This window comes from Rhodamnia argentea, chromosome 6 (genome assembly GCF_020921035.1).
Source record: "Rhodamnia argentea isolate NSW1041297 chromosome 6, ASM2092103v1, whole genome shotgun sequence".
NCBI lineage: Eukaryota > Viridiplantae > Streptophyta > Magnoliopsida > Myrtales > Myrtaceae > Rhodamnia > Rhodamnia argentea.
The window spans coordinates 14,814,570-14,842,283 of record NC_063155.1 but is presented as its reverse complement, the minus strand read 5'-3'; the positions used below and the strand labels follow the sequence as shown (position 1 = coordinate 14,842,283).

The window sequence follows — 27,714 nt, the reverse complement described above, 5'->3', positions numbered from 1 at the left end:
AGGTCGGTTCCTAGTTTGTGGAATTGGGAACCGGTCCACTTGATCCTAGAATTGGACTAACTAGTCCGGGCCAATTCTTAAGTAGATCTGGAAATCGATCACTCATTTTTTTTTTTTTTGTGGATTTCTTCTATCTCTAAAAGTGGGTGTATCTCAATATCAAAAGAATGACAAGTTTTTTTGGTCGAATCTGTGATGTTGAGTTGACTTCTTCTTCAATCACAAGTGTAGAAGAAGTAAAGAGGAAAGAGCAGAAAAGACTTGGGACCTAAAAATATCTTTCTCCTTGGGCTTTCATTTCCTTCAGTTCAGGCCCTCTCTCTCTCTCTCTCTCTCTTCCGTGCGCAATATATATCCGTGTCCATACCCATCCCGCTGCCCTTTTCCCATTTCGCCTTTAGCTCGATCTCTCACTCGTTCCTCCCTCTCTTCCTCTCTCTCTCTCTGACCTTTGAGCGCAGACGCCAAGAAGGCACCGAGCACACAAAGCGCTCACGCCTCCTCCGTTCTCTACTTATCTTGGTTTATGAGGTAAATCACTTCCCCGCCGCTTGTTCGCCTCTCGATTCCCCCGTTGTAGCGGGCGGATCTGCTGTTTTCTTTCCCCGCCCGCTCCCCCGTCGATGCATCTTTGCTCTGGTGATTATGGGTGTCGTGTCGTCCGGTGTCTGGGTTTCCGGTTGGACGTTCGATTGGATCGGCAGATCTTGGGATTTGGGATCGCTTATCGTTTGCATCTGCTGTGATTTTTTTTAGTTCGATTTGATTTGATTTTGATTCGATTTTGTTTCTGGGTCGATTGGATTGCGTTAAAGTCTTGATCTTGTTCTCTGGGTCCATTGCATCTGTTTTGATTCGGTTCAGTTGGGTTCGTCGTTGTTTTCCGTAGATTGTTTCATCCGTTTCGTTTCATTTCGCATTTCTCTTTCGGATGATGAACTTCTTTAAATACGACTGCTGACAGTGGGTAATTGCTTTTCTTGTGCAGCTCGAAGGAGAGACCCACTCTTGGGTACGTTTCTTCTATAATCTTTACTAGTATCTACTTTAAATCCTTTTCTCTGTGTTGTAATTGCAATTTCTTTACCTGCATCATGGAAATTCATCTGGGAGTCTATTTGCGTTAGTGTGGGAAGAATCCCCTAAGGTGGTACAAACCGTCATTCTTTTGTTCTGTTTTTAGGTATGGAGTTAGTAATTCACATAAATTGACCTTTTTTTTTTTACCGGGAATTCATTGACTTATATGATCTTGGGATATTTTTCTTGGGGATCTGCAATAATCTCCAAAATGGGTTTCTTCCGACAAGTAATACCACATCTCCTCTCTCTTATTCGGGCAATTCGCATGCAACTTGTGTTCAGATATCTATGTGGAGCCATAGTCATCAATTTTCTTTCTTTAGCATTTGCATACCTTTTGTAGCTTTTATATTCTCAGAATATGTCTGGTCACTTACTTAAGTCCTTCCGTTTGTCTTCTTGAACAGTGGCACGCGGATTAAGACCCGCAAACGGAATATTGCAGCTCCTCTGGACCCTGCAGCATTTGCAGATGCAGTGGTCCAGATATATCTGGATAATGCTGGTGATCTGGTAATTTTCACACCAACGTGCTCGACAATCCTATTCAGGTTGCATGTTACCTTTTAAATTGACCTAGTATTTCCTGTTGCAGGACCTTGTTGCAAAGGGTGTTGAAGCTTCAGATCTCAACTTCTCAAGATATGGTGACACCTTCTTTGAGGTAAGCTTCTTGCTAAGTCTGTTTCTTGGCTTTCATTTGTATCTTGCATTATTTTTAGAAGAAAAGTGATGATGTAGCCATCTTAATTGTATTCTTACGTAGTTCGGGCATGTTCTGTGTCACGATTAAGCCTTCTTTGATGATGCAGTTCATCCACTAGCAAATTTGAGCTTTGAGTGATTATTAGACTTCCTTTTGTTCCTGCGTGTTAAGAACGACCTATTTGTGTTAAAGCTCAGGCTTTACTTGTAGGATGGGAACTCTGTATGAATTAACACACGCTGTAGACTGTAGAGGGCAGTTGATTTATCAAAGGTGTTTCAGCCTCTTTTTGAAGGTCTTGATGGGATATATTAAGATTATTTTAACTGGTCGTCAGGCATTAATAAGCATATGAAGGAGGAATTAGCTTCCTGAATGTTTTTTCCTTCTGGCTATGCATGGTAAAGTTTTCTTATCTCAGTTTTGCAGCTCATATGAAGCTTTATGTTGATGTAGAGTAACAAGAAGAATAGACCAAAAAAAATCACGTAGTAAGAATAGGGAAAATAAACGAATAGAATGTGGAGAGAGAATGTTAATGTGACCATTATATGATATTGCACTATGTACAGGTGGATCCCTAGGAGGTTGGAAAGCGATAAATGCTATGCTTTCTTCCAAAATAGGGTTGTCAGATTTCAACATAATTTCTTTAATGTTTGGTGGTTACTGGTAGATATGCTTTATGAAGATGAGAATGAAATGTAACTATTGGATTTTCTCATTTTGCATGCTGGCTAGGGTTTTGGCATGAATTTTTCATAATATATTTGTGGTTACTTGGACTCTAATTTTTTTTTCCCGGATATAAGCTGGGTTGATTCTTCATTTAAATGAAAAGATTAGATAATTAAAATTTGCGGTGAAGTAACTCCTGCAGTGTCCTAAAATAAATCATGTCAGCTTACATGGCATGTTCTTGGCAGAATATTTAGGACTTTCCTAGATTTTGACTTTTGTTACTACAGGTTGCTTTCACTGGAGGCCGTACACAACCTGGAACTACTAAGCCTGATGAGGGTGAACGCCACCCTTACTCTCTCATAGAGTGTGAGCCTAAACGAGAATTGATTCTCCCATCAGTCATTTACATACAGAAGATTTTGCGGCGGAGACCATTTCTCATTAAGAACCTTGAAAATGTCATGCGAAGATTCCTGCAGTCCTTGGAGCTGTTTGAAGAAAATGAAAGGAAGAAGCTGGCAATTTTCACAGCCCTGGCATTTTCCCAGAAGTTATCAGGCCTGCCGCCAGAGACTGTCTTCCAGCCAATGCTCAAGGATAATCTTGTTGCCAAAGGGATAGTGCTTTCCTTCATAACAGAGTTCTTCAAAGAATATCTGATTGATAATAGCCTTGATGATTTGATTGCAATACTGAAGCGGGGGAAAGTTGAGGAAAATCTGCTGGAATTTTTCCCAGCTAATAAGCGCTCTGCTGAAGCTTTCTCTGAGCATTTCACGTGAGTTTCTGCTTTCTGATCTTATGGTCTCTGCTCATGTGACACAATTTATTTGGCTGTGAATTTGCATTTATCCGAGAGTGTTTTCTTTTTTCTGGAAAGTTGTCCTCTATTCTCAGTTTCTTTCTTCTTAGGAATGGATTGCAATAAAAATAGAAGCTTGTCACTTGATATGGAGTAACTTTTGTCAAACCTCCGTTTACTTAAAAACTGTTTTATGCTGTGGAGTTTATGTTGGTGTTTCAGTTCTTTGTCAAATATAATTGCTATGTCTAGAATGTACATAAACGGGCAGTTTTCTTCTTCCGGTGTGTGATCTAGATGTCATCTCAAAGACATGTAATCCTTTTTCTTTGACTGATAGTCTTTTTTGTCCTGGGATTTGCCTTCAATATGATGTTGATACTTGTTACTCACAGCAAAGAAGGGCTGGTAGCCTTAGTCGAATACAATGAGAGGAAAGTCTCTGATGTAAAATTGAAGGAAATGAAATCAGCTCTGACAACACAGATAGCAGAGGAAGCTGCTATTGCTGAAGTCATTGAATCTGCGAAACAACAAGTTAAAGATGCCAAGTTGCCAGACACAGAGGTAGTGCGCATGCTTTGGGATGTCATTATGGATGCTGTGCAGTGGTCTGGGAAGAATCAGCAGCAGAATGCAAATTCAGCTCTGCGCCAGGTATATTTTCTGCTAAATGTGCTGCTGGGCATCTAAAATCTGGAATTCTCTCTTAATTTTTGTCATTTGTTTATTGAAAATAGTACTGTAGTATTATTCCTAACCCTTTTGATCTATTTTGTGACTGATTCAAAATTGAGCAAGTTATTGGAAAAGACACGAAAAAAAAAGAAAGAGAACCTTAAACAATTTGCTCTCGGATGAGTGCATCTAGATGAGGATGGTTGGGTGTGTATGTGGATATTCAAGAAATATAAGAGTTAGAAACTAGCATGCCCATAAAAAGTTGTCGTGGCCCAGCTTATGATAAGACATGGGAAGACAATTGTAGTGGTTTTTGACATGTGAAGAGACATTTAGAAGATGTGATTCCATGGTAGAAAAGCGCGGGTCATAAGGGGAGTCTTAGCAGGATGAGAGTTGGAAGAGAGTAAGGTTGATATATGATGAAGCTATCCCCCTTTGTGGCAGATTATTGTACCCTGTTGCAAATAACAGGGAGGTGTATATTCATATATTCTCAACTTCTTATCCTAATGATGTGCACTGTTTTTTGTTATTTTGAGGATATCACGTCCTATTTCAAGAGAACGACCCCTTGTTTACTACGATTTGAATTATTTTTTGATGTAGTTGGGTGCATCACCACAGCTCATTCTTGTATGAAGGTCTCAAAATTGACTGCTTAACTTATCCTGTTGGATTGCTTCAATAATGTCTGATGATGAGGGCATTGAGAGGCACTAAAGTAATGGGATATGTAGTTGGATAATTTCCATATCGGTTGTATGGAGATCAACATTTTTTTCCAGAGAAAACGACTCCATGTTTACCTTGGGAATATATCATTGACGTATTTGGGTGGACCAGAATAGCTCATTCTTGTATGAAAGTCTCAGCTTTGACTGCTTAAGCTACCCTGTTGGATTGCTTTGGTAGATGTATAATGTCTGGAAGCTCATGTTTTCCATTCTTATACATGTAGCTGGGGTTATGTTGAAATTTTGAATACCATTTTATTAGATTCCTGGGAGAGTTGGTATTGAGATTCTCTAATGTATTAGAGCACTTCTGGAAACTTTTCCTTCCTACAAATACTTTGTTCTATTGTGTGGTTATGTCATATAGTTGGAATTGTCTAAAGCAATGGAATCCTTCTGTGTCAATCTACATTAGATTGAAGCCAGTTAACCTGCTGATAAATACTAGTGAAACGTGAATTTGAGGAAGCTAATTGACGTAAAGGGAAGTTCTAGAGCCAAACTGAGCTATGGCTCATGATTTGCAGTTGAATCTCCAAAAATGGGAATGGAAATTGTAATAAAAGGAAGTTCTGGTGCTAAACTGAGCTGCCCATCACCATTTTGCCATTTTAGTCGCTGTTCTGTAACTTTGGTGTGATATTTTTCAGTACTTCGGAAGGGATTAGTTATGCTTCTCTTCCATTATGTAAAAGTCAATGGTACCTGCTTGTGGTTCAAGATGACGATTACTGATTTTAGACTCGAAATCATTATAAATTGGTGATTTGAAATTTGCTGAAAATGTTAATGCCGTTGCAGGTCAAAACATGGGCAGAACTGCTAAATGTTTTCTGTACAAACGGGAAACTTGAGTTGGAGGTTATGTACAAAGTGCAAACTCAGTGTTATGAGGACACTAAGCTGATGAAGCTGTTCCCTGAGCTTGTGAGGGAGCTGTACGATAAGGATGTGCTTTCTGAAGATATCATCCTCCACTGGTTCCGCAAGGGGTCCAACTCCAAGGGACGGTATGCAATCTTTATCGCCATCTTATGCTAAGTCTGGTATCAGCTCCCAATACACAAGGACTTTTTTCCCCATATGACAAACAAATTCTGCACAGTGTGCCGAAACTCTTGTTATTTCGGAGACCAACTCATGATTTGTGTGGATTTTGAAACCTCTCCAATAGGCAAACCTTTGTGAAGGCCCTGGAGCCGTTCGTGAACTGGCTGGAAGAAGCAGAGGAAGAGGAGTAGAGCGCCCCCATGTTTCAGCTCCTCCTGTGTACTCTTCTCAAAACAGCAGCTACTATATCTTTTCTCTGTTTTCTGTTTCCCCTGTGATATGATGGTGATGATATTACCACTCTCATCTTTTCGCTGACTGATAATGTTCCCCAGTTTGACACCTTATATAAGTGTGGCTTCTACCAATGTTTCGTTTATGCAATATTTTCTTCGAGCGATGTTCCGTTGTGGGCATTTTGCGAGGCTTTGAAACGAGGTAAGGCACTCGCGAGCCATTCGAGCTTTTAGCTCGTGTTCCACTGAAGCTCAGGCAAGATCCCGAGCCATCATTCGAGCATCAAGTGGGAGTCGAATTATGTATGAGTCCTGATTAAAGCGTTGCGTTCGACACCCCTCTCCAGTGCTGTCGGCAGTCCCTTATGGCTAATCCAAATTTGCAGCCTCCATCCCTTGTCGCGGGGCCTCCAGCAGCCATGGCCGTGAGTCAGGGCCGCCGTGAGCTTGAGAGAGAGAGAGAGAGGAGGGACGTGCAAAGCTTGATTGAATTTGCAGACACAGGAGAGGGAAGGGACGACGGTGCCAGTGTGCTGGAGACGGGGAGAGTGGCGTGGGTATTTTTCGCAAGTCACATGACAGTTATATGATAGGCGGACATTTTTCTTAAAAAGTGGCGTATAATTTGTAGTTCTGAAAATAGAAAATACGTTGTCTTTTTTTTTTTTTTTTTGTCGAAGAAAATACGTTTTGTCATGGGGTGAAAAATTAGACTGTCTTTTTTATTTTCCGAAAATAGAGGAAAGAAAGAAAAGGAAAGGGGAGAATTTGAGAGAATTATTTAGGGCTCCGTTTATTTCGCGAAAAATGAGTGATTCTCTTGAAAGTGATTATTTATAAAAATGAACGTGCGAAAATTATTTATTGTCCACAAAAAATTTATATATAAATTATTGTTGGTAAACAAAAATTTTTTATTGACTAATACTTTTTTAGCATACAATAAGTCACTTTTAAGAAAGTATTTTTTAAAATATTTATTTTCAGCGAAATAAACGGAAAGTAGGATTTTGTATAATAGCGTAGGTTTAAGGAAATAAGAATACTTATTATACAATACCAGATTTTCCAGGAACATGTCAAAAAAAAAATATTCTATGTTAGAAATCATGTGACCTCATTGATATGGATCTCTACATAATTCTTAAAAATTTATGTGTCCACTCAGCAAATTAAAGTAACCTTTCACGTTTGGTCCCTAAATTTGCGTAGCTTCTAGAACCAATTATTAAAACTTGTAATTTACCCTATCAAATCCTTAACCTTGCTTGACTTCTCAAATCAAGTCCATCCAACTCTAAATCCATACGATTGAAGGCGACTCGTTTGTTGGGTCGATAAGAGTTTGGACGGGTGCGATATTGCATGCTCGTGTTTTGAGAAGGTTCATTTCTTGAGGTTTGTACGCAGTCTTTGCCTTCGAGCTTTCTAGTCCCATGCATTATCCGATAGCCGGCGAATACGTCGGCTCTAAGTGACTAGATTTATCATTACCTATGACTACATAATCATATAAGTCTATGATAAATTCGAAACCCATATCAAATTCAAATAATCATCGATATTCTCAACAATTTTGAAATTTATTTCCAAAACTAATTCGTATTGCACTTTGTCTTTATCTATTTAATTTAATTTCCATATTTACATACCCATGGGCGGGTGCCTCTTTTTTTTTTTTTTTTTTCTGTTGCTAGTTTTTCCAGAAAAGAAAAAGGAAATTGCAAATTCCGGATTCCGGATTCTTTTTAACGAAAGCATCCGACGTGGCTCGTTGCCTTTTCACCAATCCAGCCAACGGTCACAAGCTCCGCATTTGAAAATAATCCCTGGTCTTCACTTTCGAGAACTAGCCGTTACGCAACGACCGAGATCAAATCAAAAGCACCAAGAACCCGAATCGAATCCACTTCGATCTCCAAATCTCGCTCGCCATTTACTCTCTTTCCCTCTCTCGATATCGATCTTGATTTTGAGCACTTGAAGCGCAGCCTTTCGAGTCGTCGGCTCGAGCTTGCGTTTTCAAAGACGAAACCCCACGTCCATCGAACCCTGCTATGGCCATGCCCTCGAGCAAATCTTGCCAAAACCCTAACCCGACCAGGCACAGCCCCGGTTCAAGATCCTCGGAGGTCGGGAATCCCATGAGGAGGAGTTTCAGCGGCAACCCGTTCTCGAAACCCGCGATCGTCCCCAACTCGAGAGGGTTCAACCCGGTCACTCCCGCCAATAGCCCCTCAGGTTCGACTCTTTTCGACCGATTCTGTATTCAAGGTCCGTTTTCCCGTATGAGGCGATGGTTAAGAGATGGTAAATATCTTAGCTTTTGGTTATCCTAAGATTTCTCGGGCCTCACTTGTTACGCGTCGAGTTCGTCATCTGAATTGGGTATTTTAAGACGATCTGTCAATCGCGAGTAGTATATTCAGAAACAGGGTAGCTAGTGTTTTGTACATCTTTGTTTCTCTTCAATCGTTCGACTTCTTTGCCTTGTGTTTGGATGGGTATGGCTCATGATTTGAGCGTTAGTCTGGTGAAATCCGTTGAGAGTTGTTCTTGTCTGTAATTGGGCACGTATACAGCTTATTCTGCTTTAGATTCTTTTGCGTCTCTGAGCTCTGCTAATTTTCCCTTGTTATCTCGTGCATAGACTACCCTCGAAGTCTCTCTGTGGGTAGAGAAAGCTTAACATCGTTCAGAGATCATGAGGATAAAGAGAATGGTAAAGATCAGAGCACGAAACAAGCGCGAGTCAAATCGGTAGCTCCCTTCAAGAGTCCAAAGAATTTCATGTCTCCGACGATTTCTGCGGCTTCTAAATTCAATGCTTCGCCAAAGAAGAGGATACTGACGGACCGGAACGAGCCCGTTCGAACTTCTGTCACACTTTCTGACTTGAGAAGTTCTTGCAGTTCAGTGAGTCTCTCCGAACAGCTAGAAGAATCCAACTCGAAACGAGAGATGGAAATGGAAAAGGCGGTGGTCGCAGATTCTCGCCATTCGACCGTCGCTGATTTGGACCATGCGGATGCGAATTGTGAAGTATCGTCGAAAGGTTCCAGAAAGAAAGTAGCTTTCGACTCTAATGTACAGACAATCCTTCTAGATGACTCGGAGACATCAGATTGTGTTGATGTGAATGAGGATCTTAAGACCAGTCCTGCCCCCAGATCACCCTGCCATCTTTTGGCACCACTTGATGCCGATCCGCTGATGCCACCTTATGATCCCAAATTCAATTATCTCTCACCAAGGCCGCAATTTCTTCATTACAAGCCGAGCCCCAGGAGAATGCATTATCTTAGCGACGAAAAAGATGGTAATCCTCTTGATGACACTTTTTGCATCGGAGGCTTTTCAGACACTGATCTTACTGAAGAAACACAATCTGATGATTCTCTAAAGGAACCTGACGCTGTTTCTTCCTGTGAGATGGAAAAAGCGGCAGATAGTGATGAAACTGAGGATGTTTCAACTAGCGAGATGGCAAAAGAAGCAGATGGTGATGGAGAGATGCTTGTGGATGATTCTCTAAAGGAACCTGAAGCTGTTTCTTCCGGTGAGATGGAAAAAGCAGCAGATAGTGATGAAACTGAGGATGTTTCAACTAGCGAGATGGCAAAAGAAGCGGATGGTGATGGAGAGGTGCTTGTGGATGAAGAGTTTGAAACCATTGCAAATGCGGCTAGTCTTGAGATGGCAAAAGAGGCCGCTGAAGTGAAGAAAGTGTCCAAGCATCGATTTTTCACGAAAACGAAGTGCGTTTCTCTGGTTTTTGTCCTTTTAGTTGTTGCGTGCATGGCAATGGCAGGAGCTAATTCTCCACTGAGAAATTGTTCTTACATCAAAGGTTCGAGGTTCAGCGAGCTCCTTGAGACTTCTAAATTAGCTGAAAGCGTCAGAGTTGATTTCGACGAGCTTGCTCAGAATTTCTGGTATTTGTATGGTGATTCGGTGTCTTACATTTCCGAGCTGATAGACCACTTGAAGGGTGACAAGCAAGTCGGTGGCTTCAGGTATTATAACTTGACTGACTTGCAAGAGGATCTGTGGATTGAAAAGAACATTTGTGATGGTTCGATGATTGAAGCAACACCATTTGTCGAGCAGCATGATGGTGAAGTTGCTGCAGCATGCAAAATGGTGTCTGAAGAGGTGGACGAAACAAGTATTATGGAACTTGAAGAGGGGGATGGTTTTCAGATTGATGATGGTTTAACGATGATTGAAGGGGCCCTAGTTGTCAAGCAGCGTGATGCTGAAGTTGTTGTTGCAGGGCAACAAGAAGTAGCTGGAGATGGGGAAGAAACACACAACCTTGAACTTGAAGATTTCAATTTGTCGTCTGAAGTAAGTGAACCGGAATTTCCAGAGGAAGAGCAATTCCAGGAGATTGCGGTTGTGACTACATCTGTGACTGGCAAAGAGGAGCAACAGAAGCCTGACTCCGTTCAAGTTGTAGCATTAGAACCAGCAGAGTTCCAAGGAGAGAAATATGTTTCTAATTGTGATGAAAGTGAGTCCAACCAAAAAACAGTCATTGGCTCAGAAAACATCGAAGCAGTCGATGTGGCAGATGCAGAGAATTCTACCATTGTAGAATCTGAAAGCAATGTTTCTGTCTTTGTTATGGTGGGACTCGCTTTGGTAGGTCTTAGTCTATCAGCAGCTGCAGCTTTCTTTTACGTGAAAAAAGGAAGCAGTTCCATGAGTGTTCCAACTCCAGTGGAGCAGCCATGGGCGACCAAGAAATTTAACATCAGTCCTGTGTCAGTAAGTGTGGAGCATACGATGTGGCAGAGGTGGTCTTCTCCCAATTGTCCCACCGAGGTTGACATAGCCGGAGAACCATGCCCTTCAGAAATGAGCAGCTTCCAGAAGAAGTCATCTCTCAGCACGGGTTTAAGGGGCGCCAATGATGAGGCACAAAGCCAGGAGAGGAGACTTAAGAAGAATTGCAGGAGGGAATCACTGGCTTCTTCTTCTTCAGAACTCTCCATGGGTTCCCACTCTTACGGAAGCTTCACCACATACGAGAAGATCGCATGCAAACACGTAAGTATCTAACCGACCTTTCCCAGAGTGATGTCTATATGTAAACACGAAAGAGTTGATCTCACATTGTTGGTGCTTGTCTTTGATTGAAGCGAAACGGAGATGAGGAGGTGGTCATCACTCCAATAAGGCGTTCGAGCAGATTGCTGAAGCAAGTCACTTCTCCATGACTAGAGGAGAAAGCATTCTCCTGCTGACTCCCAGTTGCTCCTGATTCCTACCATTCAGAGGATTCAGTGGTTTGTGACTTAGTTTAGCTAGATTTGTCTGACTGCAGTATGAACAGCTTACAGTTTAAGTGCTGCTTGTTGCATGCAATTCACTTCTGAACTGCTCTACAATCCCTCCACTTGCCCCTGTGGTCTGATTATTTCCAGTAGAATTTCTAGCTTTTAGAATCCTTTCTACTTCTTCTGCCCTGTCTGGTTCGGTCGTGGTAGAATTCTAGCTTTCAGAATAGCTTGCTTCTGATCTGCAAATTATGTGTATGTGACATGTTTGGTCACAAAATTACCTTCATCGTGTCGACTTTTTCAATTTTAGTCACATTTCATTGATAAAGCTGCAGATCAATTATGCTCAGAGATCCTTTTTTCCTTTAGTAGATAGATATATGATCAGTCTTTCAGATATAATATGTTAGGAGGACCTAACTTGAAACTTAATATTCACCATTAATCTGAAATCTGTTCTGAGCTGAATGAGGAGCAAAAACTTATCTGCATACCATGATACCAATCATGTCAAAAAGACTTAAAAGGCAATAAATTCACAGGAGCAGGAGGACCTAACTTGAAACTTAATATTCACCATTAATCTGAAATCTGTTCTGAGCTGAATGAGGAGCAAAAACTTATCTGCATACCATGATACCAATCATGTCAAAAAGACTTAAAAGGCAATAAATTCACAGGAGCAGGAGGACCTAACTTGAAACTTAATATTCACCATTAATCTGAAATCTGTTCTGAGCTGAATGAGGAGCAAAAACTTATCTGCATACCATGATACCAATCATGTCAAAAAAACTTAAAAGGCAATAAATTCACAGCAGGAGCAGGAGAATTAGAAAACGAAAAACCCTAGTCCCATTAAGTTGCTTGGATCAAAATCGGTAAGTCAGCTAGAGAGGTAGAGGAGCGAAGAACGCACGCGCGCTTTGAAGTTCTTACAACGGGATATCGCCCTTCGACGCCCGGCGCATTTGCAAGGCACAGTTGTGTGAATTTGAAGCGAAATGAAGTTTTTTTTTTTTTTTTGGTCAGAGAAGCGAAATGAAGTTGACCTGCCTGTTTTTGTACAGAATTTTGAAGTGAACTGATGAAGTAGTCTAGATGGCCAAGAATTCCAATAAGATTGTTTTTGGAGGTTCCCCATCAGTTTACCATCCCAAAAGACAAAAGCATAAGGATGGTCCCCCCCACGCCACCATCGTTGGACCACACAGCAAAGGCAATTTTGATTAGAAGCCAACTCCCTACACGTTTTCAGATCATTCCTCCCTCAGATGATAACGATCCTCGCGACTTGCGCGCGCCATTCAAACATCTAGAAGAGAAAACCTCCGACCGCCGAAAAGGACCGGGGCCCTGGAAGACCGGCTGCTCGAGACGCCGATCGTCATCAAAGTCACGTTTGGATTTGATGGCCTGGGGTAGTAGTTTTCGACTGAAATATCGCTCTCATTTGTGGTTTGGTGGATGTCAAGTATTTTGCTTGGAGAGGCCGGAATTGAGAGCTCAGTCGCGAAAATTTTGTGAATGAAAGCAACGGTTCCTCACTGACTCCACCGTAGACTTGTTTGGTCAAATGTACCATTCGCTCGATCCTCGAAGTAGGGACCAGAATGAAAGTGTCTTGTTTAATGTGTGAGATCGCAAGGACCAGAAATGAATTGTTGGAGAGATTGTGGGTCAATTTCTGATTTTTAAACGACACCAAGTACGAGAGCTTCCAAGTACAATTCCTTTGTGATGGGTATGCAAATCGGGGTACTAGGTTGAAAATCAAGTTTATTTATTTTTCAGATTTATTTGATTTGTTTAATTTTCATGTTTATCTTGAAATGATGTACCTCTCTTTCGAGTGAAATGAAAATTTCATTTCAATAAAAAAAAAGTACAATTCCTTTGTGATTGGTATGCAAATCGGGGTACTAGATTGCGATGGTCTTGACACTCGACTTCCGCGTCGATTTTTCGAAACCAAAAAACCTCAAACTATCGAACGAAAGCGTCGCGGTTTCATCGAGCGCCGGACACGTTTGTCGTTCCGGACGCTAAAACGGGATAGTTATTGATGGACTTGTTGCCATGTGATGCGTATGTGTGCTTCTTTGATGAGGCAGTGGATATGTGCCAACTTGTTGCCACGTTTGCCATGTGTGCTTCTTTAATGTGCCAACTTAGTAATTGTGATTTCTAAAGTCAAGTTGAATCATTATGAACATAGTTTCCTTTTTAAGATAAAGAAACAATGATGGAAAAATTATCAAAAAAGCCTTAAACTTATTGTAATTGTGCCAATTCAAGCTCGTCGACTTGTGAAGAGAAAAAGAAAAAAATAATATTTTATTAAAAATATACCATGGCAGTGCCGACGACATTACATCAACGGGCGGCTAGCCGAATGAATTGAATTGAGACAAATGCAAAATGTTTGAAGCTCAATTATAATAATAATAATAAAAAAAAAGGTTTAAGATTAAATTGACATAACCGTAATAGGTTTAGGATTTTTTTAGTAATCTTCCCAAAGAATGACATTAAGGGCGCAATGACAACCATTCTATTTCTCTGTTTTTGTATTTTTTCTATTCTTAGGAATATGTATGGAACAAAAATCCGTTTGGTAATGCAATTTAATTTTTCTATTATCGAGACAAATTTTTAGCCTAGAAATAGGTTTTTAACATAAATGAGAAGTGAAAAATTCTTCTCATCTCTCACGTGCGTTCTTCCTTTTTCTCGCGTTCACGGACTCGGCCGAACTTCTCCATGTCCTCTTTGTTTGAGTTTCGTCATCACAGGGAGCCTCGCTACCACTCTCGAATGTCTGTCACTATAACCGTAGCTTCACTTCTTGTATCACCGTAGCCTCCTTCACAACAAAGTGAGTCTCTCTCTCCCTCTTTATTGTAGTGACCTAGCTCCGCTTCCCTCTTATCGTCCGATTCATGTTCAATTCACGATCAATTGGTGTCTTCAACAGCTCGAACAATCTGAAATGGGGATGTTCTCTTTCAAATTTCTTGATTTATTTTCTTTTATTAACAATCGTAAAACATTAAATTGATGTAATCTTGACATCAAAGCTTTTGCGCTTGAATTGGTACGCCATCTTTAGATGTTTAGTACCATGTATATTTTTGCTAATCGGTGACAATTCTTCTACTCATCTCAACATGTTGGTCTATCATTTATATAATTAAAGAATGGGTTATTCTTGCCTATATTCACTGCAATGGGGGTTGACCTTTGTTGATTACGGATGAATTTGATATACTTTGGTGATACTTTGTGTTCATTTTAATTGCTTTTGATTTTATTTTAATTGCATTTGATGAGTTGGCTCATTTGATGCTCAACTAGTTAAGGTTAAATAAAATACTACAAAAAGGCATTTATGACAAAGTGGACCGAGCCTTTGACTAATTTTTTTGTATAATTGTTGGTAGAAGAGGTAAAAAAAAAGTGAAAACGCACCACCTGTACCTACAACAAAGCGGGGTGGAAGAACATACATGTTGAATTCAATAAACGGATATGACTCCATTTTAGTATAGTTCATTTGAATAAAAGGGTAAACAAATTGAAGAGACAATATAATAATTTTAAGAAGCTTCTTTCACAATCTAGATTTGAATGTGATAATGTAAACAAAATGGGGAAAATTGTTAAAAAAAGTCCTAAACCTTTCACACTTTTGCTAATTCAGTCCTAAATCTTTTAAATTTGACGATTTAGTCCTAAACATTTCCATTTTGCGTCGATTCAGTCCTATTCTCCGAAAAATCGTTGATGTGAATGCCAGCTGTCCTATGTGACACCGTTAGCATTGACATTAATAATTTTTAAATATTCTTATTTAAAAAAATCTATTTTTTCGGTTTTTTCCTTCATTGGCTTCAAGGCCGCCGACCCCCATCAAATTAGGGCCAGCAGGGGTCACCGACACTTGGGTGAGAGCTGCGATTCACTCGCGGCCGAAGACGAGGGGTCACGACCCTCGCCCTCCCGGGCCAATGCGAGGGCATCGCGGCTGTCGCCCGGGGACCAACATGGGTCGCTAGCTCTCGCTCTCCTAGGCCATGGCAATGCCACGTAGGACGACCGGCGTCCAAGTTAGTGATTTTCGACAATAGAACCGAATCGGCACAAAGTAAAAAGGTTTAGGACTGAATTGGTAAAAGTGTGAAAGGTTTAGGACTTTTTTGACAATTTTCCCAAACAAATTGGTTATTGTGGAGGATCCAAGGGTATGAGGAGTCTCACATCAAGGTATCATTGAATTGGTAAAAGTGTGAAAGGTTTAGGACTTTTTTGACAATTTTCCCAAACAAATTGGTTATTGTGGAGGATCCAAGGGTATGAGGAGTCTCACATCAAGGTATCATTGAATTGGTAAAAGTATCAACATCAGCATTGGTTGTGCCACTTAGGACAGTCAATGTCCACATTATTAATTTTCAGCCAAAATTGATGAGATAAATTCAATTGGCAAAACGTGTAAAGGTTTAGGATTACATTGACAAAATTACAACGATTTAGGATTGAACTGGCAAAAGTATAATAGGTTTAAGACTTTTTGGAAAAAAAATTTCCTTTTCATACATGATCGATTTAGTTTTTTTTATTATTCACAAGTTTGCTCAATAGTATTATTCGTTATAATTTAGAATATCTTTCCATTTCAATTCATTTTCTTGACCAAAAAAAAAATGCCATCCTGATATCAACAAAAGAGAACATTTTTATAAAGTAGCCGATTGGGTTGCAAAAGCTCAAAGAAAAAAATATTTACCAATTAACTGAGTTCTCTATACTCTTTCGGACCTTTGCGATTTACTTTGCTCCGAATCTTATGGATTGTAATCACGTACTTTATCCTAGTAAATGAACATGTTTTTTCTGACAAAAAGAAAATGCTCACGTGAGAACTTTATGGCACCATAAACTATGTGGAAAATTACTAAAAGTATTGCCAACCCGTGGCTTTTCCAAGTGACCAGACGTGTTGTGGATTGAAGAAGCAAAGCATTCGTCTCCTTTGACTGCACGTGGTTTGATTTGATTCCCCATTTGTGGCCGACAAGAAGTTCGTACCGGTGACCTAACCCAGATGATTATATCCCCAAACAAGCATTGGGGGCATAAATTCTACTGTGTTAAAAAGTTAAAAAAGAAAAAGAAAAAGGGAGGTCAATTTCAATTTTTTTTTTATCGAAAGGGTTAATTCATTAAGAATTCTAAAATCCATACTTATCACACATTTATCTTAAATTAATTTTCCTTTCACAAAAAATCTCGAATCCGTACTCTGTTAACACGTCATTCCATATAAAATTTCAAACTAGTAACTATAACACGTTTATCCAAAGTTAGTTTCCATACAAAGGAAATAAAAAACCATTACATTATCCCAATCTACATTACGTTTGTATTCAGCCCGATGTCTTATTAAGATATAGACATGGCGATACATGCGATAAACAGCTACATGACAGATGTGACATGTAGAATGACAGATTTTATGTGAAAAAATCTCATGTTTTGACATGCATGCATTTGGACGGAAGGTAATTGTTTCGCCGGAAATGATCCGCGATGAAAGATATTTCACCGATAAGCGTCAAGCTTTCTAATTTATTATTTTAAACGGGCTCTTGTAACGATTCCGGACTGGAAGTAAATAAATGGCAAAAAACGATAAACATGACGATAAAATAAAGTGCAATAAAGTAAGTGCTTGATAAGAGCAAAATGACAAGTATTTGATTGTTGATTTATTCGTCCATAACAAAGAGCCATGTATGACTATTTATAGACTAGTGCAAGGTAAAACTGTCTCTTGCGGTTTCTTCACGTGCACCTTGTCTCGAAAATTCCGGATCTACCTCCGTAACCACTCTCCTATCCTTTAAACGGTTTAAAACACGTACTTTATTACTGTGCATAACCATTGGCATGACGTACCGACATAATAATGTCATCGATATTTTGCTCCAACCGAGCTCTAGTGTGCCCGACGCTCCTCCCTAGTCGAGGGTTGTTTTACCGTTTTTTGGTTACCAACATGTGCAATTTGGTGGGCCTTGTGATCTCCGCAGGCTTTGCAACCAATTAAGGCCTAAGCCGATTTTCGGTGTCAACAATAATTTTGGGTTAGGGATACCAATTTGGGGTTTCTTGCAAGATGAAAATTAGTTTGGGGTAAATATTTTCATGAACGTATCAATTTGATTTTTTTGTGTGATAGAAATTAGCTTGTAACACCTCACAAAAAAAAAGAAGAAGAAGAAATTAGCTTGTAACAAATAAATTACAAGGTACCAATTTGGGAAAAATTGTCCAAAAAGTCCTAAATATATTGCATTTTTGTCAATTCAGTTCAATTGAGTCGTAAACCTCTTCGTTTTTGCCAATTGAGTCATCTTGACCGAAAATCACCGACATGGACGCTAACTGTCCTACGTGGTACGTCGGTGTTGTCTTAATAATATTTCAATATATTTCTAAATTTTGTTAGTTTTTATTTTTTTTTCCCCTCCTGTTTTCCTCTTTAGTGGCCAATGAGGGTCGTTAGGCCCTCGGCCGGCCTCGCCCAAACCATCATGCAAGGCAGCCCCGCCCGCATCTAAGCAAGGTCGAACAAGGATCGCAACCCTCACCCGCGGTCAGCAAAGCGCCATGGCCATGTATAGTGATGGACATCATGTCAACATTGGTTGTGCCACGTAGGACTTCGAGCATTCACGTCAGCAATTTCTTGCCAATAAGACTAATTGGAAAAGACCGAAAAAGGTTTATGACTCAATTAGCAAACTTAAAATGTTTAGGACTGAGTTAACAAGACTGCATTAAGTTTGGAAATTTTTCTTTCCGACAATTTTTCCCTTCCAATTTGAGGGTTTTAATGGTACAAACCCAAAAGGAAAATATGTTAGCCGCATAAAATCTATCATTGGCACTCCCCTCCATAAATTAATACTTGATTAGCGTGGATCAGGGTTCACGACAATGACCTAGCTTTATTTAAGTATAACAAACAATGAGAAAAAATAATAATTTTGCAACCTTTTTTTCAATTCTATTGCCACCTAACTCATTTCACTATTTCGTTCAATTTCACATGATTCAGGTGCAAATAGTCGTGGTCGACTATATATATAATTATCTTCTCGGCCTGTCCTTTTTTAGGATAAAATTATTTCTTAAAAGGGTAGATTTTGGAAGTCAGCTAGTAGGTTGATTTGATTGGAGAACGCTTGTTGAGTCGAACCTTAATCATTATTAGACAATTCAATTTTTTTTTTTAAATTTAGCACATAGTAACCACGTTTTCATCGACGCGTGTGTTGTACAATATGTCTGTCCTATTGCTAGCGTGAACCGGTCTCTTTCACGGGGGTCCAATAATTTCACATGAAATTTTCACGCGGGTTTTGTCAAATTGAAATAAAATAAGTAAGTAAATCATTGCTTTGGATATAGTTGGTCTGATTACATGCAAACGATTTCTTTTCAATTTGTTTATGTAGGTTTGTGCTTCACGTGGTATAAGTCCAAATCCCAGGGAAAAAAAAGGGGAAGAAAAATGGGGACCATAATATTAGGGTAATCAAGCAATTATTAAGATAAACGTTTTAACTAATTAAAGTTTGTAATTAGTATAGTTGATAGCATAGGCCACAATCCATTACATCCACATATAAATAAAATATCTTATTTTCGGGCCTCAAGCCTTTTTTGGTCGTATTTCTCTGTTCAACTATTTTGTATTTGTATGAAAAGTACGCAATTGAAACTTTTGTGCAAGAGAACTCTTAATTGATACACATGCGACAAATTTACCATATATTAATTTTTTGACCACCAAAAACCTCAAATGGTACACCCGTGACAAGTTTATCTTCTATTAGTTTACGTTAAATTGGATTAATACTACAAAAAACCCCAAACCGATAAACCCACGACAAATGAATGGTTGAACCCCAAAAGGATATACTCGCAACCTGCCGCGTGTCATTCGACTCAATAATTTGATGGTAAAATTTAACATAAACTAATTAAGGGTATATTTATCACATGTGTACTAATTTGGAGTTTTTTGTAGTCGAAAAATTAGGAAAAAAAATTGTCAAAAAAGTTCTAAACTTTTTTCTTTTTTACCAAATTAGACCTAAATCATTTAAGTTTTTCGATTCGGTCCTAAACCTTTTACATTTAGGTCAATTTAGTTGTAAACTTTTTTGTGCCAATTCAGTCCTAAACCTCTTGCATTTGTGCTAATTTAATCCATTTGGTCAATGCCGACGTGGATGTTGATTGGGAATTACGTAGATAATTTTTAATAATATTTTAAATTTTTTTGTATTCTTTTGTTCTTTTCTTTATCTTTCTTTTTTATTTCTTTCTTCCACCTCTAGCCGGTCGCCAATGACAACCGGCCAGGAGCCGACCTTGCTAGCCTTGCCGGCGTTAGGTGAGGTCGGCCTCATCCAAGCATGATCTTCGAATTAAGGACCAGAATGAGAGCTTCTTATCTAATGTGTGAGATTGTAAGGCCAGAAATGAATTGACGGAAGAGATTATGGGTCAAATTCTGATTTTGAAAGGACCCCAAGAATAGAGCTTCTAAGTACAAATTTTTTTTTTTGAGCTTCTAAGTGCAATTGGTTTGGGCAATTTTGAGCTTTTTCATTGTGTTAAAAAATCCGTTCATTATGAAAAAAAAAATTAGTCTTTCCACATACATCATCCGGTTGGATTTCAAAATTAAGACTTAGATTTATGCCTCCATAAATTTTAAGGTTCCTTTTGTGGCTTTGAGGGGACACTTTGGAATCGGGCGGATGTCCAATCCGATTACTTATATCCGATTACATGCGAAAGCTTTTTATTCTACTGCGTTTTACGTTAATGAATATAATTTTTATTCGTGAGTTTAATGGATTCTCAAAATCATCCTAATTCAATTTTTTTTAAACATTGTATAAATAAATAATATGACTCTAAAGGATATATCACAAAAAATAAATATTATAAATAAACCTAAAATAAATCTTATAATTAAGAAAGAAAAAATCCAAGCCCCATCCCCAATACCCCATGTCTCTGCCTTTCGATCTCCTTTTTTACGCTATCGTTGTACGACCATTAACGGCGTCCATACCCTGTCGTCAACTGTGCTGAGCCTTACTCGATTCTCTCTCTCTCTCTCTGAAGGATTCTCTCTCTAGAATTCATCAACTAAAGAGAGCTTTTCTCGTGCGATATTTTGTTGTTGTCGTCGTTGGTTTACATTCTCTGGACTCCTTTTTCCCATTTCGACAGCTCTCTCATCTCTCTATCTCTCTCTTTCTGAAGCGCTTGTTCACGACTCTCTGCTTCTCTTCCCTTCGCATTTCGCTCCAACGTCGGGGAATTACGCCAGTCGAGCTCCGTATGCTGGACTCTTTCCTTTCTTGGTGACGAAGGAGCAAGACCCATATGGGAATTGTCTTTCAATTCCTTCGGATCATCGAGATTGGAAGGGATTCTCTTCAAAGGGGTTCTGCTTTGAGACGGGGGTTCTGCTTTAGAGGGCGGGTGCCATTTCACCTTGGGCTACATAGATCTATCTGCTGTTTGTCTTGGGCGTGCGCTTTTTCGGCCTTCTCCTTTTAGTTGGTTCAGACATAGGAGCAAAGGGTGTGAAATCTTTAATTATTAGGCTGAAAGAGACGAGCTTTGCGGCCATGCAGAGACACTCTGTTGTGCAACAGTGAGCTTAGGATGGATGTGCTTCAGTTTGCTGCTTCCAGTTCATTCTGTGTGAATCAGTGCGGTGATCGAGATTTCAGATACATTGTGATGACTTGGTTCGAAGTCTGTAATTTGTGATGATGAATGAACTGGTGGATTGGCGGATTAGTCGCTGCTTTAAGCTGTCAATGGAAGAGGTACTTTAGAAGATGTTGGTGAAAAACTAGCAGATTAATCCCCAGTGTTCAATACCCGCTTCGTGTGAACTTCCTCCCGGTAGTTGGTGACGGATTCGACTAGGGAAAACAGCGAGTGTGGCTGTCTGGCTGGTCTGGAGTGCTTGCTGAACATCATCAGGGCGCTGAAAGGGGGCTCTTGCTTGCCGGCAGAAAGCAGGAGCCCCGTCCCTGGCTCGCCGGCGACAACTAGGACATCCTCAAAGAAAGGACCTGATGGACCATTGCACAAGGTTCCAGGGAGGATGTTCTTGAACGGTTCCAGCGAGGTCGCCTCTCTTTTCACTCTTCAAGGAAAGAAAGGGACCAACCAGGATGCCATGATTGTCTGGGAGGTTTGCTCCTTCCCATTATCCTCTTAAGCGACTGACTAGTACTTTGGTATCTTAATAGTTTCTCGTTTGTGGAATGATTGTGCTGAATGATCTTGAGATGCCTTGAGTGCTTTTTAAGGAAAAGAGAATGCATTGCTTAAGTAGCCTAATGCGTTTCTTGAGTGAGCAAGCATGTTCACGATTTGCTCTCAATTTTTATTCAGGGGCTTTTTTATAAATAAATAAAAATTATATGCTTAGAGTCTCCCTTTTACTTCTTGTGTGCTCATGCATCTGCCAGGCTTCGATACTAGCATCTAATAACCATGTTTTCCAAGCAACTGAGAAAATTTTCTCCTATTGGAAAATATTGCAGAGTTTCTGAAACTCTTTTTACACTAATTGCTCACAAAGTGTAAAATCCTATATGTCTATGACCATTGCCAATTAAATGTGTTTCAACTGATTGATTAATCCGTTGGGGTTTAATCCAGAAAGTGCATGTTCTCTCTGTCTTTTATTAGCAATTTTCTCTGAATAGAACATGTTGAAGTTGATGATGGCATATGCATGATAGGGCCCTGTAAATGCGCTTTGCTCATTTTTGGAAGTTTTGGAATTTTAGAACTTCGGGTCCAGGACAGACACGATATTCTGTGGTGTCTTTGATGGACACGGTCCATATGGTCATTTGGTGGCAAGGAGAGTCAGGGATTCTCTTCCAATGAAAGTGGGTGCTAACTGGAAAGTCAACCTAAACAGTGAAGACGTCCTCAGAGAGATCAGCATCAACACCACGGGAAGCATGTCTCCTGGAGCGACTGCCTTTATATCTGCTGGTGAAGAACCGAGGGCCTCTGCTGAGCTCGAGGAAACTGAAAAGCAGGTGGAGATCTTCCAAGCGCTGAAAGAATCATTTTTCAAGGCTTTTAAAGCCATGGATAGAGAACTCAGAATGCAAAGGAAAATTGATTGCTTCTGCAGTGGCACTACCGCAGTTACATTAGTCAAACAGGTTTGACTTCTAAATCTTGATGTCATTAGTTGGCCATAATGCGGATCTTGTGATCCACCTGTTTGATCATGAATCACTTGATTGTTAAATAGGGTCATTATGTTGTCATCGGTAATGTGGGAGACTCCAGAGCTGTCCTCGGTACACGAGATAAAGATGGCTATCTTATTGCAGTTCAGTTGACCGTGGATCTAAAACCCAGCATTCCAGGTTGCTTTTTCTTACCCTGTGTTGAAAATAGTTCCTAAGTTGAATAAGGTGAAGATTTTGCCGCTTTGTATATTGTCAGATAGAAGTGTCAAGATGATAAACAGTTGCATTAAGAATCTGATTTTGGAGCACATTGCTATAAGCAGATACCAGAGCTGTTGTATCACTCATCTGTCTCTTGTATTCCCCTCACAGCGGAAGCAGAGAGGATTCGCAGATGCAGGGGGAGAGTTTTTGCACTTAAGGATGAACCAGAAGTTGTCAGGGTTTGGTTGCCAAACAATAACTCTCCTGGCCTCGCAATGGCTCGGGCTTTTGGAGATTTCTGCCTTAAAAATTTTGGTCTAATCTCTGTGCCTGATTTGTCATGTCTCTGCCTAAGTGAGAAAGATGAATTTATTGTCTTGGCTACTGATGGGGTGAGTCACGCATCTTGAATTTACAGCTATCGTCTTCTGTATTCTGTTCCCATTTTCTTTATATCCTTAGCTTCACCTTCTTCTTGTGTATTTTTTATTTTATACAGATCTGGGATGTGCTGTCTAACAGGGAGGTGGTAGAAATTGTTGCATCGGCCCCTGCACGTTCCTCTGCATCAAGAGCACTGGTTGAGTATGCTGTTAGAGCTTGGAGGCACAAGTACCCTACTTCCAAAGTTGATGACTGCGCTGCTGTCTGCCTCTTCCTTGATATGAGCAACTCATCTGCTGCTTCCAGTGCAAAGTCCCACGAGCACCTTGCTTCTGTGGATGATCAATCTGATACGATCAGTGAGAAAGATCTGCAGGTCTCAAGACCAATCCAAAGTGACTCGGAGATCGCGACTGAAGAAAGCAATGAAGATGCAGCAAAGCTGGAAGAAATGCAGTCAGAATCAGAAACGGACTGGTCTGCGCTAGAAGGAGTGTCACGTGTGAACACTCTATTAAATCTTCCCGTGTTTGTGCCAGTGCGGGAGAGCAAAAGGAAGGATGCTGGAGAGAGGAGCCATATGTAATCAAGCGCAAGGAATGTGTGCACCTGTGCTTTTTGTTGACTTAAGTTTCATCTGAATAAAACTCTGTAATCTTTTTTTGTTCTTTTTAGTCACAGAGATGATTCTTGGGAGTGTCCATTAGTGTTGTTAGTTTGTTCCTGGGAGGTGGCCCAGGCTGTATTAGAATGTCTGGGGGATTTTTGCTCTCTGATGTATACTACATATCAATTTTTGCAACCACCGTGTCAATTGTCATTCTTTGAGAATTATGTATTACAATGCTTGACATGAATGTGGTAGTGTTCATCTCAGTCATATTCAGCAAATAGGAACAGTATGCACTTGCAAAGCTGACTTTTTCCATTAATTTGTTTAACGCGGAGATGGAGAGAGAGAGAGAGAGAAATTTGAACTTTGATCCTCATTGTCATTGATGAAGAAAGGATTTTTTTTCGGTCGGACATTGATGAAGTGTGGTTTCCCAATTTCCAGCTTTCCTTCCCGCAAAAGATGCATCAGACCAACCGATGATGATGATTAATGCTGTGTCAGTTTCATAACTATTTAATTCATATGTTCATGTACTGGAAGCTATGATACGAGGTACGTCTAGCTTTATGGCAGGTTATGCATTTGGACTTGGAGGATCTCAGAGGCAGGGCATTGCTTACAGATTTTCCATCGGTTTACGTTTTCTGCTAGAGCTAAACCTTGCCATATTTGTTTTCTCCAGGAAAATATCAAAGTTCTAGTTCTATGTCCAGCCATGCAAGTTGTGGGCCCATGAAATCTCCCCAGAGAAATAAGTGGTCCAACAAGTATATGGCACCTTATCCAGAATGAGAGGAGAAAGATCACAAAAACAATAGGAAGCTCTTAATCCCACCACATACTTGTACGATTACCAGAATGGGAGGATATGACTGCTTCTGCTCTCGTCACTTCGTCCACCGCCACAGCCAGCGGAGGCCGCCTTCGCCGGAGCAGCTGCCGCGAACCCTGCGTTTTCGTCTCCAAGTCATCTACTTATACCCCTCGTTCCCATCATGACCCCCACAAGTTTCTACTCAGAGGTTTTGCTACTTAAATTTCTGCAGCCTCGTCTTTCTGTATGAGACATGCTTTCTGAGTGCTCGATTCAGCATGCTTTCTAGAACTATGTTTGGAATGATGTGATTCCGTTTTGCACAACAATGTAACCTGGCTATTGATGTTGACAAAACATGCATGCTTAAATTTTGAAGAAAGGTAGTGTCCTTATATCAAGCATGAACTTGCTAATCAACAATTCAGCTTGACTTCAACTACCTCTGCCAGTTGACAGGACACAACTGCGCCGCATGTCCAAGCCATCTTCCAGTCATCCTTGCTAACTTTTTTTCGTTTCTTTCTTAGCATCTATAAAAACAGGGTAAAGAAATGCGGTCATCACTTATTCATAGAGAGATAGATTTGGATGCAGTTGGCAGGAGTGCTCTTTTAATATTCATCTTAATAGTGAATGCTTGCTGATATAACTGGAATATAAGTGGAGAAGTAAGGCAGCTCTATGCTGTCTTATAAGAGGAGCTACGTTTTGTTTTCAAGAACAACCAGTGTTGATGCCTTTTATTTTCTGGGAATATGCATCATGGTTGTTTTGCAGTTACCAATGATTCGTCGAGGGGGACAGAGTTGTCCCAAGATCGCAGTTTGGAAAGATTGGATGCTGATAAAATGGTCGATGGTATAGATTTTGGTGAGCTGTGCAATGAGTTCGAGTGCATAAGTAGCCCTTTGGTGGAATCTACGGCTAGACAACTCGCCCGTGATATATTTGAACTCCGTGAAGGCAATCGTGCCCTGGGGACATATGCTGTGTCTGTCAAATACAAGGTATCACTTTGTTCTGCCACAACCCTGTACAGAATGTATAAAGTGTATTATTGACTCATTGTACTCACCTATGATGATTTAGTATCTGCGAATAAACGTTAGAAGTAATCATTCATCAAATGCACAGTTGCTTGCTTATTTATATTTTCATCATTAGATGGCTTATTAATCCAGAGCTTCTGTCTTGGCTTCCAAATTTCTTTATTCTCCTCGAGAGTACAAAACACCTTACCTGGAACCATTCTTTGTTGGCTCTTATTAAATCGAACTCAGCTTCTGTTCCAGGATCCAGTTAGAAGTTTCACTGGTCGTGAGAAATATAAGCGACCATTATGGGTTACCAGAGCATTGGACAATCCCTCTGTGGTAAGTTCGTGTTTGAGGAAGTATGCATATGCATCAATCGCGTTTGTTTTTGTATTTTTGCTTTTTTGGGATGGTAAGCTTAAGAGTGCAGTAAAAGACTTGCCCAATATGGTGAAAATCAGTAATAAATTGCTTCAAAGTTGGAGTCTTGTTCCGACTCCTGACTTCATCTGGATAGACAGTGCAAGTCATGCTCATTTGTAGTGGAAGGTGCGGTACCTATCTATGTAATAGCTGCTGTGTCATTGTGCTTTTGCAGTCTGTCCAAGATATGGCAATGCTGTCAACCAGTGTCTTAATTATCAAGTGGACAATCAGAGGGAAGCCAAAATCCGCAATTTCGAGTTTGGGAGGGGACTTGATAATCAAAGTCACCTCCAAATTTACTTTGAACCAGATCAGTGGCCAAGTGATTGAGCACGAAGAAGTTTGGGATCTCTCAGCATCATCACCTATTGCTCAAGCATTTTTCTGGACTTCACGGTGTCTCTTTGCTACGGTTGAGACTGGAAAAGATTTGACGGAGTACGTCAAGAATTTCACCAGCCGCTTGTCAACTAGAAAAGAGAACATGGATATTTATCCTGATCCCTCTGGTGATCCAACCAAAGTGAGTTTGTTTAGTAAACACTCCAAAAATTAGTTGGCAATCTGTTGGCTTTGCTTCCGTGGTTCAAAGATATGTTGGCTTTGATGCATATAGTCATTAGTCAGGATTTTTTAGTATGCATCACGCATCCATACATAATTAGTCGAAAGTTCATTCCTAGCTGTGAATTGGAACAGGAAAATACAGGAAAGATTCCTATATTGGGAAGACTAGGAAAATCATGTATGAATCGGGATTCGATATAATTTACTCCATAGTTTTCACCTTATCATCTATTTTATTATGGTTTTGTCTGATGCCTGTCCCTTAGCAGAGCAAAGCTTCTCAATTACTCTGAGAAGGTTCTACTAACGCGACTCGATTTAAGTACAGTTCTGCAGATTCTTAAGATGCTTTAGCCGCTTGTCTCCTTGCCTCGTCATGCAAGAGTCCTCCTTTTCCTCATTTCTAGTTGCAACAGGCATTTGTATCATCCTACTCTTTTTGTCTATCCCATTTCCAGGCTCTGCATATTTCCGCAGCTTAGACTGCAGTCCAAACATTTTGTTGGCATATCTGCATTGAAAGTTGTTCGATCACCCTCTTTTTCTTTCATTCCGTCCCATTAAGAAGCAACGTAATCCGTTTGATGCAGTTCTTCCAGAGGGACAACGGCTTCCAGCAAGACCTATACCAAATAGCGCTGTTCCTGGCGGTCCTCTATTTTGTTGTACAGTTCCTGAGGACAACCTTATAGACTTCTGGCTACACGGTGTGTGTAAGAAAGCATCTAGTTACTGCAAGTATTGTATGAGAAGTTATATGCCTCATGGAACTGCAAGTTACTGCACGGGCATACTGTTTCTGCAAAAAGAATTCTGTCCCCTTTGTTTTCTTAATGGTATAGTTTCCCTGCTGGTGTCCTTTAGCACATCACATATGATCCAGTCGAGATGAAAGTTTATATGACATTGGATTTAATCATTGTTGGCCTGGAAAATAATCATTGAGATTCTTGCAACTAGGCATTTTCTCTTTGTTTTCAGAAAGAGAGAATTTTGGAAATATGCACAAAACACTGTCCACATATTGTAGAACCAGAAGCTCTTTAACCTCTATCATGAACACTGGTCG

General features: G+C 40.1%; 4 protein-coding genes across 6 annotated transcripts; all 4 read left to right on the top strand.

Moving 5' to 3' along the window:
- Nucleotides 1-377: 377 nt before the first annotated feature.
- On the top strand, nucleotides 378-6,111 carry LOC115748416 (eIF5-mimic protein 1-like). Its single transcript, XM_030684894.2, has 8 exons — nucleotides 378-531; nucleotides 989-1,012; nucleotides 1,491-1,596; nucleotides 1,679-1,747; nucleotides 2,758-3,251; nucleotides 3,671-3,932; nucleotides 5,495-5,703; nucleotides 5,868-6,111. Exons 1-8 carry the CDS (start codon nucleotides 527-529, stop codon nucleotides 5,932-5,934), a joined length of 1,236 nt encoding a protein of 411 aa, XP_030540754.1. The 5' UTR covers nucleotides 378-526; the 3' UTR covers nucleotides 5,935-6,111.
- Nucleotides 6,112-7,766: 1,655 nt separating this feature from the next.
- On the top strand, nucleotides 7,767-11,576 carry LOC115748411. Of its 3 annotated transcripts, none has more exons than XM_048280307.1 (5): nucleotides 7,767-8,220; nucleotides 8,630-9,481; nucleotides 9,614-10,218; nucleotides 10,249-11,034; nucleotides 11,127-11,576. In XM_048280307.1, exons 1-5 carry the CDS (start codon nucleotides 8,037-8,039, stop codon nucleotides 11,202-11,204), a joined length of 2,505 nt encoding a protein of 834 aa, XP_048136264.1. In that variant the 5' UTR covers nucleotides 7,767-8,036; the 3' UTR covers nucleotides 11,205-11,576. The 3 variants fall into 3 exon arrangements, with proteins under 3 accessions (XP_048136264.1, XP_030540747.1, XP_030540746.1); XM_030684887.2 differs by having other exon boundaries at nucleotides 7,771-8,220; nucleotides 9,614-11,034; nucleotides 11,127-11,194; nucleotides 11,228-11,576; XM_030684886.2 differs by having other exon boundaries at nucleotides 7,771-8,220; nucleotides 9,614-11,034.
- An 8,895-nt stretch (nucleotides 11,577-20,471) lies between these two features.
- Nucleotides 20,472-24,065, top strand: LOC115748415 (probable protein phosphatase 2C 33). The gene is made up of 5 exons (XM_030684893.2): nucleotides 20,472-21,570; nucleotides 22,175-22,564; nucleotides 22,657-22,774; nucleotides 22,970-23,193; nucleotides 23,301-24,065. Exons 1-5 carry the CDS (start codon nucleotides 21,481-21,483, stop codon nucleotides 23,769-23,771), a joined length of 1,293 nt encoding a protein of 430 aa, XP_030540753.1. The 5' UTR covers nucleotides 20,472-21,480; the 3' UTR covers nucleotides 23,772-24,065.
- Nucleotides 24,066-24,464: 399 nt separating this feature from the next.
- Nucleotides 24,465-27,447, top strand: LOC115748418. Its single transcript, XM_030684895.2, has 5 exons — nucleotides 24,465-24,823; nucleotides 25,396-25,625; nucleotides 25,911-25,991; nucleotides 26,251-26,601; nucleotides 27,236-27,447. The coding sequence occupies exons 1-5, from the start codon at nucleotides 24,670-24,672 to the stop codon at nucleotides 27,335-27,337; spliced, it is 918 nt and encodes a 305-aa protein (XP_030540755.1). The 5' UTR covers nucleotides 24,465-24,669; the 3' UTR covers nucleotides 27,338-27,447.
- Nucleotides 27,448-27,714: the final 267 nt, after the last annotated feature.

Excerpts from the sequence above, each read along its gene's own strand:
- LOC115748411 (XM_030684886.2), top strand. The coding sequence starts at position 8,037 with ATGGCCATGCCCTCGAGCAAATCTTGCCAAAACCCTAACCCGACCAGG. Across the intron at positions 9,482-9,613 it reads GATGGCAAAAGAAGCAGATG|GTGATGGAGAGGTGCTTGTG; the intron begins GTGATGGAGAGA and ends AAGAAGCGGATG. Across the intron at positions 11,035-11,126 it reads AGAAGATCGCATGCAAACAC|CGAAACGGAGATGAGGAGGT; the intron begins GTAAGTATCTAA and ends CTTTGATTGAAG.
- LOC115748416 (XM_030684894.2), top strand. Across the intron at positions 1,013-1,490 it reads AAGGAGAGACCCACTCTTGG|TGGCACGCGGATTAAGACCC; the intron begins GTACGTTTCTTC and ends CTTCTTGAACAG. Across the intron at positions 1,597-1,678 it reads TGGATAATGCTGGTGATCTG|GACCTTGTTGCAAAGGGTGT; the intron begins GTAATTTTCACA and ends TTCCTGTTGCAG.
- LOC115748415 (XM_030684893.2), top strand. The coding sequence starts at position 21,481 with ATGTTCTTGAACGGTTCCAGCGAGGTCGCCTCTCTTTTCACTCTTCAA. Across the intron at positions 21,571-22,174 it reads ATGCCATGATTGTCTGGGAG|AACTTCGGGTCCAGGACAGA; the intron begins GTTTGCTCCTTC and ends TTGGAATTTTAG. Across the intron at positions 23,194-23,300 it reads TTGTCTTGGCTACTGATGGG|ATCTGGGATGTGCTGTCTAA; the intron begins GTGAGTCACGCA and ends TATTTTATACAG.
- LOC115748418 (XM_030684895.2), top strand. The coding sequence starts at position 24,670 with ATGACTGCTTCTGCTCTCGTCACTTCGTCCACCGCCACAGCCAGCGGA. Across the intron at positions 25,626-25,910 it reads CTGTGTCTGTCAAATACAAG|GATCCAGTTAGAAGTTTCAC; the intron begins GTATCACTTTGT and ends CTTCTGTTCCAG. Across the intron at positions 26,602-27,235 it reads CCTCTGGTGATCCAACCAAA|TTCTTCCAGAGGGACAACGG; the intron begins GTGAGTTTGTTT and ends CGTTTGATGCAG.